Here is a 13,669-nt window from a genome sequence, read left to right as displayed (position 1 = left end):
TCAAAAGTATTTCAACCCACGTCTGCTAACTCCAGAGAGATTTTGATCCTGTTTTATGTTTGAGGCTACAGGAGAGTAGAAGTGGGCAGAGTAGATTTGAGGTTAGAGAGAGAGAGGGGAAATAGGAGAACAGATATAGAGAGAGTGAGAGAGAGAGCAGAGAGGGGAGAGAGGAGGGGCTCGGACAGAAAGAGCAGCCCAGGGGATCATGCAGTGCTACGGTAACTGGGTGTAAACAAACAGGAAAAGACAGGCCAGCTCAGGACTGAGAGAGAGGACACCGAGTAATTTCAAGGTCTTGGCCGGGATAGCATGGGGTAGGAGAGATTTTCTGAGAGGAAAGCTGTCTGAACAGAGAAGAACTTACACAATTCTAGCTACACGCCATGGGGAGATAGTTGAATAGCACAGAAAGCACAAACTGAAATTGTAATGCCTCAATTCAAAATTCTCTTAGGGGCATCCACAAGTGCAGTTTTACAGAACATGTTAGAGAGCAAGTTGATTGAGTTGTAATGTGTCATGTTCCTACCTTGAGGCTCTCAGTGCTGTTGTTCCTGCTGCTGCTGTGGCTGGGGCTGCTATGCTGCCTCTGGCTACTACTACTGCTGCTGCTGAAACACAGGGCGTCGAAGCACAGCACACCTCCCACACAGTCGCCCATCACACACACCTGGACGGGAACACACACACAGATGCACACACACACAGACGCACATGCAGTACACACACACCGTTTTAGAAAACCTCGCTCCACTCAATCAATGTAGGCTGCCAAGCCTCCCCAGCAGGCATATTTGGGCCCCGTGCCTGTTCAGATCCACAGTTGAATCTGAATGTCAATAGCACACTTCATTAGGACTGACTCAGTCTGAGGGAACAACACAATTCTCTCCTTAATTGGTTTGACGTGCCACCATTGTACTTGGCTTCCTGACTAAGAATTGCGTTATGCCAACAAATCTTGTCAAAGTTATGCAAGGAGATGAAGTTCAATTTAATAGAGTTTAAACATTGTATGGTTTTGTCAATAATGCGCTCTTTAAAATTACAGTGCTTAATTTTGAACACAGGTCCTTATCAGAGAGGGGATTGCCCACAGGTGTGTGAGAGTTAATGGGGTCTGCATACGGCATGATAAAGCTGCAGGTCTCTGGCGACACTAGTCCCCACAGTGAACACAGAGGATTACCCAGCCCTCTCTATCCCAATCATCACTTCCTCTGGAAATGATTGGCTTCCATTAAATGGACTGCAGCACATTATTGGATTTGGCCTGAGAGATTAGAGGGAATGAGATCTCCCAATCTCTCTCTCCTCTTCTCCTCCCTTGTTCCTTACAGTATGACTCATATCTAGTGAGTCAGTGTGACCCTGTGGGAGCCGAGGGGACACTTTAGGAGGACGGACCCACCTGGCCAGTGAAGCCCTATATTGGGGGACACTTTAGACGGATGGACCCACGTGGCCAGTGAAGCCCTGTCTAGGGGGGACACTAGAGGACGGACCCACCTGGCCAGTGAAGCCCTGTTTGGGGGGGACACTAGAGGACGGACCCACCTGGCCAGTGAAGCCCTGTCTAGGAGGGACACTAGAGGATGGACCCACCTGGCCAGTGAAGCCCTGTTTGGGGGGGACACTAGAGGACGGACCCACCTGGCCAGTGAAGCCCTGTCTAGGGGGGACACTAGAGGACAGACCCACCTGGCCAGTGAAGCCCTGTTTGGGGGGGACACTAGAGGACAGACCCACCTGGCCAGTGAAGCCCTGTCTGAGGGGGGACACTAGAGGACGGACCCACCTGGCCAGTGAAGCCCTGTCTGAGGGGGGACACTAGAGGACGGACCCACCTGGCCAGTGAAGCCCTGTCTGAGGGGGGACACTAGGGGACAGACCCACCTGGCCAGTGAAGCCCTGTCTAGGGGGGGACACTAGAGGACAGACCCACCTGACCAGTGAAGCCCTGTCTAGGGGGGACACTAGAGGACAGACACACCTGGCCAGTGAAGCCCTGTCTGGGGGGGGTCACTAGAGGACGGACCCACCTGGCCAGTGAAGCCCTGTCTAGGTGGGACACTAAAGGACAGACCCACCTGGCCAGTGAAGCCCTGTCTAGGGGGGACACTAGAGGACAGACACACCTGGCCAGTGAAGCCCTGTCTGGGGGGGGACACTAGAAGACAGACCCACCTGGCCAGTGAAGCCCTGTCTAGGTGGGACACTAGAGGACAGACCCACCTGGCCAGTGAAGCCCTGTCTAGGGGGGACACTAGAGGACAGACCCACCTGACCAGTGAAGCCCTGTCTAGGGGGGACACTAGAGGACAGACCCACCTGGCCAGTGAAGCCCTGTCTGGGGGGGGACACTAGAGGACAGACCCACCTGACCAGTGAAGCCCTGTCTAGGGGGGACACTAGAGGACGGACCCACCTGGCCAGTGAAGCCCTGTCTAGGTGGGACACTAGAAGACGGACCCACCTGGCCAGTGAAGCCCTGTCTAGGAGGGACACTAGAGGACAGACCCACCTGGCCAGTGAAGCCCTGTCTGGGGGGGGGACACTAGAGGACGGACCTACCTGGCCAGTGAAGCCCTGTCTAGGAGGGACACTAGAGGACAGACCCACCTGGCCAGTGAAGCCCTGTCTGGGGGGGGACACTAGAGGACAGACCCACCTGACCAGTGAAGCCCTGTCTAGGAGGGACACTAGAGGACAGACACACCTGGCCAGTGAAGCCCTGTCTGGGGGGGGACACTAGAGGACGGACCCACCTGGCCAGTGAAGCCCTGTCTCGGTGGGACACTAGAGGACAGACCCACCTGGCCAGTGAAGCCCTGTCTAGGTGGGACACTAGAGGACAGACCCACCTGGCCAGTGAAGCCCTGTCTGGGGGGGGACACTAGAGGACAGACCCACCTGACCAGTGAAGCCCTGTCTAGGAGGGACACTAGAGGACAGACACACCTGGCCAGTGAAGCCCTGTCTGGGGGGGGGACACTAGAGGACAGACCCACCTGGCCAGTGAAGCCCTGTCTAGGTGGGACACTAGAGGACAGACCCACCTGGCCAGTGAAGCCCTGTCTAGGGGGGACACTAGAGGACAGACCCACCTGGCCAGTGAAGCCCTGTCTGGGGGGGGGACACTAGAGGACAGACCCACCTGACCAGTGAAGCCCTGTCTAGGGGGGACACTAGAGGACAGACCCACCTGGCCAGTGAAGCCCTGTCTAGGGGGGACACTAGAGGACAGACCCACCTGGCCAGTGAAGCCCTGTCTGGGGGGGGACACTAGAGGACAGACCCACCTGACCAGTGAAGCCCTGTCTAGGGGGGACACTAGAGGACAGACCCACCTGGCCAGTGAAGCCCTGTCTAAGGGGGACACTAGAGGACAGACCCACCTGGCAAGTGAAGCCCTGTCTAGGGGGGACACTAGAGGACAGACCCACCTGGCCAGTGAAGCCCTGTCTAGGGGGGACACTAGAGGACAGACCCACCTGGCCAGTGAAGCCCTGTCTAGGGGGGGACACTAGAGGACAGACCCACCTGGCAAGTGAAGCCCTGTCTAGGGGGAACACTAGAGGACAGACCCACCTGGCCAGTGAAGCCCTGTCTAGGGGGGACACTAGAGGACAGACCCACCTGGCCAGTGAAGCCCTGTCCGTCCTGGGACTCGAGGAAGCTGTGGTAGACCTGGTTGGTGCGGGTGATGAGAGTTGCAACGGCGTCCTGGTAGTTTGGTGCTGCGATGGCAAGGAGCGGGAGGGCAGCCAGGGGCAGGTGGTCAACACTGCTGGACACACAGCTCTCGTCATAGCTGTACGGGTTCAGACTGGAGGGGATAGGAAGGAGGGGAACACACAACAGGAAGTCATTTGTGTGCCTTGAATAACAATCAATTCAATTCAAAATGTTATTTATCCCTGAAAAATGACATGTATTGCCATAGTTTTGTGTATTACATGGAAAATGGAAAGTATCTATATGGTGAATGGAGAGCCCTCTGACATTTCCAGTATCAACAGGCATTCATTCATCAAGCGTTTCCACTGCACAAAAATGTCATGGGAAATGGAATTTTGAAAAAGTCTTGTAATTGGCTGTTTCTGATAATCCAAGGTTATTTTGGGAAAAAGAGCCAACAAAATGAGTTGTTACCATGGAATGTATAAATATGATGAATGAGCCTGTGGCTATTCACCCCCCCCCCCCCCCCCCCCCCCACACTACCTCTCTCACTCTCTCTCTTCCACTCACTCTCTCTTCCACTCTCCTTACAGGTGCAGGCTGGCAGACTCTCCCCTGCTGGCACAACCTCGCCTCCTCTGAATGTCTGATAGCACCCTACGCTCTGTTCATCTGATGTGTGTGCATGTGTGTGAATCAGAGTGACAGAGTGTCCAAGATCCATTATCCAACAGTGTGGGGAAACAGTGAACAATAGCCTTGCCATTGCAAGCACTCCTTGAACAGCTGTACCTATCACCATCCATCAGCAGCTCAGATTACAGGAACTTGCCAAACCTGTGCCAAGGCTGAAATATGGGTGCAGTCATGGATAGGATGGGGTCTGTGTGGTGTGAAGACTCCATCTGTAGAGGAGGTCCCTACCCAGCAGTATCCATTGATAAGAATAGCCAGGAGAGAAAAGGAGCTTCCCAGGTAAATGGCAAGCTGAAGCTGTGATGTTCCCCACCCTCTCTCTCCCTCTCTCTCTGTGAACAGATCCCCTGTGTCTGCAGTGGGGAACATGTAGCAAGAAACTGTGACACCACTATAATAAGACACCTACAATATATAACATCTTCCGTCAAGATAGAACCGCCAAAGGGGGAGGAGTTGCAGTTTACTGCAGAGATGGCCTGCAAAGTAATGTCATACTTTCCAGGTCCATACCCAAACAGTTCGAACTACTAATTTTGAAAATTACTCTCTCCAGAAATAAGTCTCTCACGGTTGCCGCCTGCTACCGACCCCCCTCAGCTCCCAGCTGTGCCCTGGACACCATTTGTGAATTGATCGCCCCCCATCTAGCTTCAGAGTTTGTTCTGTTAGGTGACCTAAACTGGGATATGCTTAACACCCCGCCAGTCCTACAATCTAAGCTAGATGCCCTCAATCTCACACAAATCATCAAGGAACCCACCAGGTACAACCCTAACTCTGTAAACAAGGGCACCCTCATAGACGTCATCCTGACCAACTGGCCCTCCAAATACACCTCCGCTGTCTTCAACCAGGATCTCAGCGATCACTGCCTCATTGCCTGTATCCGCTACGGAGCCGCAGTCAAACGACCACCCCTCATCACTGTCAAGCGCTCCCTAAAACACTTCTGTGAGCAGGCCTTTCTAATCGACCTGGCCCGGGTATCCTGGAAGGACATTGACCTCATCCCGTCAGTTGAGGATGCCTGGTCATTCTTTAAAAGTAACTTCCTCACCATTTTAGATAAGCATGCTCCGTTCAAAAAATGCAGAACTAAGAACAGATACAGCCCTTGGTTCACCCCAGACCTGACTGCCCTCGACCAGCACAAAAACATCCTGTGGCGGACTGCAATAGCATCGAATAGTCCCCGTGATATGCAACTGTTCAGGGAAGTCCGGAACCAATACACGCAGTCAGTCAGGAAAGCTAAGGCCAGCTTCTTCAGGCAGAAGTTTGCATCCTGTAGCTCCAACTCCAAAAAGTTCTGGGACACTGTGAAGTCCATGGAGAACAAGAGCACCTCCTCCCAGCTGCCCACTGCACTGAGGCTAGGTAACACGGTCACCACTGATAAATCCATGATTATCGAAAACTTCAATAAGCATTTCTCAACGGCTGGCCATGCCTTCCGCCTGGCTACTTCAACCTCGGCCAACAGCTCCGCCCCCCCCGCAGCTCCTCGCCCAAGCCTCTCCAGGTTCTCCTTTACCCAAATCCAGATAGCAGATGTTCTGAAAGAGCTGCAAAACCTGGACCCGTACAAATCAGCTGGGCTTGACAATCTGGACCCTCTATTTCTGAAACTATCTGCCACCATTGTCGCAACCCCTATTACCAGCCTGTTCAACCTCTCTTTCATCTCGTCTGAGATCCCCAAGGATTGGAAAGCTGCCGCAGTCATCCCCCTCTTCAAAGGGGGAGACACCCTGGACCCAAACTGTTACAGACCTATATCCATCCTGCCCTGCCTATCTAAGGTCTTCGAAAGCCAAGTCAACAAACAGGTCACTGACCATCTCGAATCCCACCGTACCTTCTCCGCTGTGCAATCTGGTTTCCGAGCCGGTCATGGGTGCACCTCAGCCACACTCAAGGTACTAAACGACATCATAACCGCCATCGATAAAAGACAGTACTGTGCAGCCGTCTTCATCGACCTCGCCAAGGCTTTCGACTCTGTCAATCACCATATTCTTATCGGCAGACTCAGTAGCCTCGGTTTTTCGGATGACTGCCTTGCCTGGTTCACCAATTACTTTGCAGACAGAGTTCAGTGTGTCAAATCGGAGGGCATGCTGTCCGGTCCTCTGGCAGTCTCTATGGGGGTGCCACAGGGTTCAATTCTCGGGCCGACTCTTTTCTCTGTGTATATCAATGATGTTGCTCTTGCTGCGGGCGATTCCCTGATCCACCTCTACGCAGACGACACCATTCTATATACTTTCGGCCCGTCTTTGGACACTGTGCTATCTAACCTCCAAACAAGCTTCAATGCCATACAACACTCCTTCCGTGGCCTCCAACTGCTCTTAAACGCTAGTAAGACCAAATGCATGCTTTTCAACCGGTCGCTGCCTGCACCTGCATGCCCGACTAGCATCACCACCCTGGATGGTTCCGACCTAGAATATGTGGACGTCTATAAGTACCTAGGTGTCTGGCTAGACTGCAAACTCTCCTTCCAGACTCATATCAAACATCTCCAATCGAAAATCAAATCAAGAGTCGGCTTTCTATTCCGCAACAAAGCCTCCTTCACTCAAGCCGCCAAGCTTACCCTAGTAAAACTGACTATCCTACCGATCCTCGACTTCGGCGATGTCATCTACAAAATGGCTTCCAACACTCTACTCAGCAAACTGGATGCAGTCTATCACAGTGCCATCCGTTTTGTCACTAAAGCACCTTATACTACCCACCACTGCGACTTGTATGCTCTAGTCGGCTGGCCCTCGCTACATATTCGTCGCCAGACCCACTGGCTCCAGGTCATCTACAAGTCTATGCTAGGTAAAGCTCCGCCTTATCTCAGCTCACTGGTCACGATGGCAACACCCATCCGTAGCACGCGCTCCAGCAGGTGTATCTCACTGATCATCCCTAAAGCCAACACCTCATTTGGCCGCCTTTCGTTCCAGTACTCTGCTGCCTGTGACTGGAACGAATTGCAAAAATCGCTGAAGTTGGAGACTTTTATCTCCCTCACCAACTTCAAACATCAGCTATCTGAGCAGCTAACCGATCGCTGCAGCTGTACATAGTCTTGGTAAATAGCCCACCCTTTTCACCTACCTCATCCCCGTACTGTTTCTATTTATTTACTTTTCTGCTCTTCTGCACACCAATATCTCTACCTGTACATGACCATCTGATCTTTTATCACTCCAGTGTTAATCTGCAAAATTGTAATTATTTGCCTACCTCCTCATGCCTTTTGCACACATTGTATATAGACCCCCCCTTCGTTTTCTACTGTGTTATTGACTTGTTAATTGTTTACTCCATGTGTAACTCTTTGTTGTATGCTCACACTGCTATGCTTTATCTTGGCCAGGTCGCAGTTGCAAATGAGAACTTGTTCTCAACTAGCCTACCTGGTTAAATAAAGGTGAAATAAAAATAAAAATAAAAAATGTAGGTGATAGCGACTGTTTTCTGTTCAGTTATTTCACAGGTACAGTTAGGCAATGTTCCAGGTAAAAACTGCCATTTGACTAGAATGTATCTGACCCCAGAATGGCCGACTGTCTGCTTTTAAAGCTGAGTACTGTAAGTACTTACACTGTAACAGCATTACTGCAGTATATATCAGTGGAGGCTCCTCAGAGGAAGAAGGAGAGGACCATCCTCCTCGGTGAATTTCATAAAAATGTAAATTATAAAACATTTTCTTTTTAAAGTTATCCTTTTTAGATAAAACTATACTAAATGTATTCATGTCACCAAATCATTTATTTAAACACTGTTTTGCAATGTAGGTCTACAGTAGCCTCAGCAGCACTCTGTAGGGTAGCACCATGGTGTAGCCAGAGGACAGCTAGCTTATGTCCTCCTCTGGTACATTGACTTCAATACAAAACCTAGGAGGCTCATGGTTTTCACCCCCTTCCATAGACTTTCACAGTAATTATGACAACTTCTGGAGGACATCCTCCAACCTATCATAACTCTTGCAGCATGAACTGACATGTCTACCCATGTAAAGGACAGGACAGCAGATATGAGTAATCAAAGTACTTTACTCAAAAATTTTAAAATGCAAAGCAACATAGCGAGCCCATAAAAACGGACCGATGTACAAAGAACAATCACTCACAAACAAAACATGGGGAACAGAGGGTTAAATAATAAACAAGTAATTGGTTGAGTGAAGCCAGGTGTGAAAGACAAAGACAGAACAAATGGAAAATGAAAAGTGGATTGGCGGTGGCTAGAAATCCGGTGCCGTCGACCGCCGCCCGAACAAGGAGAGAGACCGACTTCGCCGGAAAGCATAAGGGCCATTCCGCCAAATCGGTGCCATTTGAATGTTGGAACTTTTCAAAATTAAACTTAATTCTTTATCTTTTTTCAGCACTGTATCTAATAGCACACATGTTTAACTATTCAAAATGTGTAATGGTCAATCTTAGGCAAATGTATGATTTTTTTTACAAGGCTTCGAAATGGAAGATGGTTGCATTTTTCTCAGTCCTGTTACCAAAAGTCTGTTTAAATATCAATTAAAAGTCATGCCCACTAGTTGCTTTGTTTTCCCCTCAATAAAGTGGGTATTTTAAATAAATAATTGGTTACATGTTATTAAATATATAGATCTGTAGCTACAAGTCACAACATATGCAGGCGAAATGTGTTTTTTTTTAAACACAAAGCCATTTTTAATTTTTAAGGGAGACCCCAACCTCAATTTTATAAAACAAATATATAATGTGATGTTTCAAACAATTGTTTAAAGGATAGACCAAACATAATTGAAAAATAAGTGGTTTATCTTTATTTGTTTTAATAAAACACAATGAAGTAACAGGAATGAGCACTGGGTCACAGGAATGAGCACTGGGTCACAGGAATGAGCACTGGGTCACAGGAATGAGCACTGGGTCACAGGAATGAGCACTGGGTCACAGGAATGAGCACTGAGTAACAGGAATGAGCACTGGGTCACAGGAATGAGCACTGGGTCACAGGAATGAGCACTGAGTAACAGGAATGAGCACTGAGTAACAGGAATGAGCACTGAGTAACAGGAATGAGCACTGGGTCACAGGAATGAGCACTGAGTAACAGGAATGAGCACTGAGTAACAGGAATGAGCACTGAGTAACAGGAATGAGCACCGAGTCACAGGAATGAGCACCGAGTCACAGGAATGAGCACCGAGTCACAGGAATGAGCACCGAGTCACAGGAATGAGCACCGAGTCACAGGAATGAGCACCGAGTCACAGGAATGAGCACCGAGTCACAGGAATGAGCAGTGCGGTCACAGGAATGAGCACTGAGTCACAGGAATGAGCACTGAGTCACAGGAATGAGCACTGAGTAACAGGAATGAGCACTGAGTAACAGGAATGAGCACTAAGTAACAGGAATGAGCACTGAGTCACAGGAATGAGCACTGGGTCACAGGAATGAGCACTGGGTCACAGGAATGAGCACTGGGTCACAGGAATGAGCACTGGGTCACAGGAATGAGCACTGAGTAACAGGAATGAGCTCTGGGTCACAGGAATGAGCACTGGGTCACAGGAATGAGCACTGGGTCACAGGAATGAGCACTGAGTAACAGGAATGAGCTCTGGGTCACAGGAATGAGCTCTGGGTCACAGGAATGAGCACTGAGTAACAGGAATGAGCACTGAGTAACAGGAATGAGCACTGAGTAACAGGAATGAGCGCTGAGTAACAGGAATGAGCACTGAGTAACAGGAATGAGCTCTGGGTCACAGGAATGAGCTCTGGGTCACAGGAATGAGCTCTGGGTCACAGGAATGAGCTCTGGGTCACAGGAATGAGCTCTGGGTCACAGGAATGAGCTCTGGGTCACAGGAATGAGCACTGAGTAACAGGAATGAGCACTGAGTCACAGGAATGAGCACTGAGTCACAGGAATGAGCACTGAGTCACAGGAATGAGCACCGAGTCACAGGAATGAGCACTGAGTCACAGGAATGAGCACTGAGTCACAGGAATGAGCACTGAGTCACAGGAATGAGCACTGAGTCACAGGAATGAGCACTGAGTCACAGGAATGAGCACTGAGTCACAGGAATGAGCACTGAGTCACAGGAATGAGCACCGAGTCACAGGAATGAGCACCGAGTCACTGGAATGAGCACCGAGTCACAGGAATGAGCACCGAGTCACAGGAATGAGCACCGAGTCACAGGAATGAGCACTGAGTCACAGGAATGAGCACTGAGTCACAGGAATGAGCACTGAGTCACAGGAATGAGCACCGAGTCACAGGAATGAGCACCGAGTCACAGGAATGAGCACCGAGTAACAGGAATGAGCACTGAGTAACAGGAATGAGCACTGAGTAACAGGAATGAGCACTGAGTAACAGGAATGAGCACTGAGTAACAGGAATGAGCACTGAGTAACAGGAATGAGCACTGAGTCACAGGAATGAGCACTGAGTCACAGGAATGAGCACTGAGTCACAGGAATGAGTGTTTGTGTGTGTGAGAATAACTGGATGTCACAGAACTTCCTTCAATTAAACAAATATAAAACAGAGGTCATTATATTTTGCAAAAAATATCTTAGTCTAAATAGCAACATAAAAGCTGTAACAATTGTGTGTGCGTGGATGTGAACGTGTGCTTGTGTGTGTGGGGTGGGGTGGGAGAGAGAAGGTGTGAGTATTGCTCCTCCCCTGCAGCATGTGTGTCTGGCTCCTGCCTCTGCATAGTATGGGTTCTCCATCTTCCTCTACAAAAGGCAAGAAAGACAACAAATACAAAAAGATGAGCATATTAAACAGATCCTCAGATCTCTACATTGACTGCCAGTACCTAATATTAACTTGAAAATACATATAAAACACAACATTCACTTGTAAACACGACATACAATTTTATTTAATATAGAACTGCAATAAATGAATGATCAAAAACAATCTCTAGTTTGGCCCAGACTTCGTTGTCAGTTTCCATGTAACGAGCAGTGACTTGCCTCTCTGGTGGAATGGTACACAGGACCAAAGGATGTCTTCGCGGTCTGGCCAGCAAAACCTGTTGGCCCCTATCCTTTTCATACAACAAACAGTGTGTGTTTGTCTGTGATGATGCCAGGGTACCGTTGACCGTCGTACTTCAGCACACACCATTTGCCAACAACCAGGACTTTGCCACTGATTTTCTGTGGTCGTGGGAGCCTTCTGTTGATTAAATGTGAAATGCTTTGCATTAAAGCACTCACAGTTCAGATGTTGTCTTGCTGTGAACAAACAGCTGACGTCCCTGTAGGTCAGCTCTCCATGGCCTAGGGTTACTGCCTGATGCATCTTCATCGTAGATGGAACTAGTGGCACATCCTTGGGCATCTCTGACACTGCTCTGTTGACTGCTTCCTCTTCCACAAAAACAACTTGATTGCTGTATCTGTCTTGCTCAACACAGAAAACAGCTTTGAAGCATCAGGGATATCTGTCACCTTGCTGTCAAGACAATCAGCCATCCTCTTCAGGGCCCTACCACTCCATCCGGGGCACCCTTTCCGGGGCTTGCCTCAAAGAAATTCCACGATCCAGCAGTGAATCCTCTTCTGAACAGCTGAGTACAAAACAGGAAAAAAATTCCCTCGCTGCTTATGCTGAGTTCAAGGGCCATCACTGTAAAAATGGACTGTGGAGACCTCTGGATGTGTACTCTACACATAATCAAGCACTGGTGATAAGTGCTGCCAGATTGCTGGTGGGCCCTTCTGTCTGGAGGGGGACACTGTGCAGAAGGACACCGGTCGAGGGGTGGTATGCACATAAAGCACACCTGTGTGCAATGTTGCCTGATGGTGTGATGCTCTGAAGTGGACCGTCTGTATTTCTGTACTTATAGAGGTCATTTTCGGAAAAGTCCAGATGAATTAAGCATTCATGTGCTTTCAAGCCTTGTTTCAGTGCCCTGTAGTGGGTAAACTGATTCTTGATGTTGTAAGTGTGCCTCTTAAACTTGCGCAGCATCAGGTTCAGCTGTTCCAGCAGTTGCTCTTGGGTGGTCTGGAACTCTTATTTGATGGTGGATGTTCTGCCATTGGGGTCATTCTTGTGCTCCTTATCCACAATTGCCCACTGGACATAAGTAACTTCATTCTTATCGTTGTATATATTGGCCTGAGACGGGGCCAGAGAGGTCCTTGCACACCGCACATGTACATCATGTTGCATGTGATGGATTTTAGAAGTTCATCAGGATTGAAAGTGTTGATGATCTTCAGGTGGTGCAGTTTCTGTACGATAAAACTGAGATTTCCGTGCTGCTTGCACATGCAAGTCTCCCGGTCACTTGGGTGAACAACCCAAAAGGGGTGCAGTGAGCAGAAGAGGGAGTATGAGATCAACCCATTATGTTCTGCCAAAAACTTCACATAGATTTTTCATCGTGTTCAAAAGGAACCTCTTCTGATTTTTGATTTTCTTCTGTTCTTCTTGTTTGTCAATTTTTGTACGCGGAGATGGATTATTCTGTTTCATACGAATAATTTTTTCCTTATACCCATCCTTTTTTTCAGGTTTGTGTCTGTAGCTGCTTTTGTAGCTCTTCAGTTTGTTGTCTTTCACCTTCTTTTAAGCCCTTCATTGTTTTGCCTAAAACACACAAGTACATCACAATTACGATAGTTAAGCACTTCATCGATTGGTTCCCTGTAAGTAATGTGTTCACATTGTAAAACTGAAAACACCTTCAGTAATTCCAACTGTGAAAATTTAAATCAAGAGAATAGTATTATAATGAATCAATGTATATACCAGATACACATTTGAAATGAATATTTCATTCAAACTTCTCACTCCTGTTACCCTTCATATGAGTAACAGGACTGAAAATAACAGGACTGAGTTTTTAGTATAGCATTTTCAAATATATGAAATGTAGCCACATGGCATCGATGCTAATAACACGATAACACTTAGTTTTGGTAAACCACTTGAAGGTGCTATCTTTAAAAAACAAACATTCTCAATCATACTTACAAAATGATACAAAATACAGAAAAAAGAGTGAGAAAACTTACTTACTTTTGGTCTTCCCATGACCTTCTGGAGACTCAAATGATGCTACTTCCGGTTGATCATGTGACTTGTGGAATGTCCCACATTTTTAGAGGGGGGAATGTGTCAGGGTAATAGGACTGAGTAAAAACCTGGGGGCATGACTAAAATGTGTATTTTAACTAACATATTAGTAATTTCCAATGAGAAAATGTATGTTATGTCTAAATTGGAAATAGAGTCA

The 13,669-nt window shown here is 48.3% G+C and overlaps 1 protein-coding gene across 2 annotated transcripts in view; it reads right to left on the bottom strand.

Annotated features, from left to right (window-relative positions):
* The window catches only part of LOC109904853 (membrane-associated phosphatidylinositol transfer protein 3), a 125,562-nt gene that overhangs the window by 58,458 nt on the left and 53,435 nt on the right, over nt 1-13,669 (bottom strand). For both annotated transcript variants that reach the window (XM_031790848.1, XM_031790849.1), the window contains exons 6-7: nt 3,643-3,832; nt 533-673 (exon numbers count right to left, since the gene is read on the bottom strand). In XM_031790848.1, the coding sequence (XP_031646708.1) occupies nt 533-673; nt 3,643-3,832 (331 nt within the window). The remainder of the gene's footprint in view (nt 1-532; nt 674-3,642; nt 3,833-13,669) is intronic.

Source organism: Oncorhynchus kisutch, linkage group LG15 (genome assembly GCF_002021735.2).
Source record: "Oncorhynchus kisutch isolate 150728-3 linkage group LG15, Okis_V2, whole genome shotgun sequence".
In the NCBI taxonomy this organism is placed as follows: domain Eukaryota; kingdom Metazoa; phylum Chordata; class Actinopteri; order Salmoniformes; family Salmonidae; genus Oncorhynchus; species Oncorhynchus kisutch.
The sequence above is the reverse complement of the archived record's forward strand: the minus strand, read 5'-3'. Positions and strand labels throughout refer to the sequence as shown.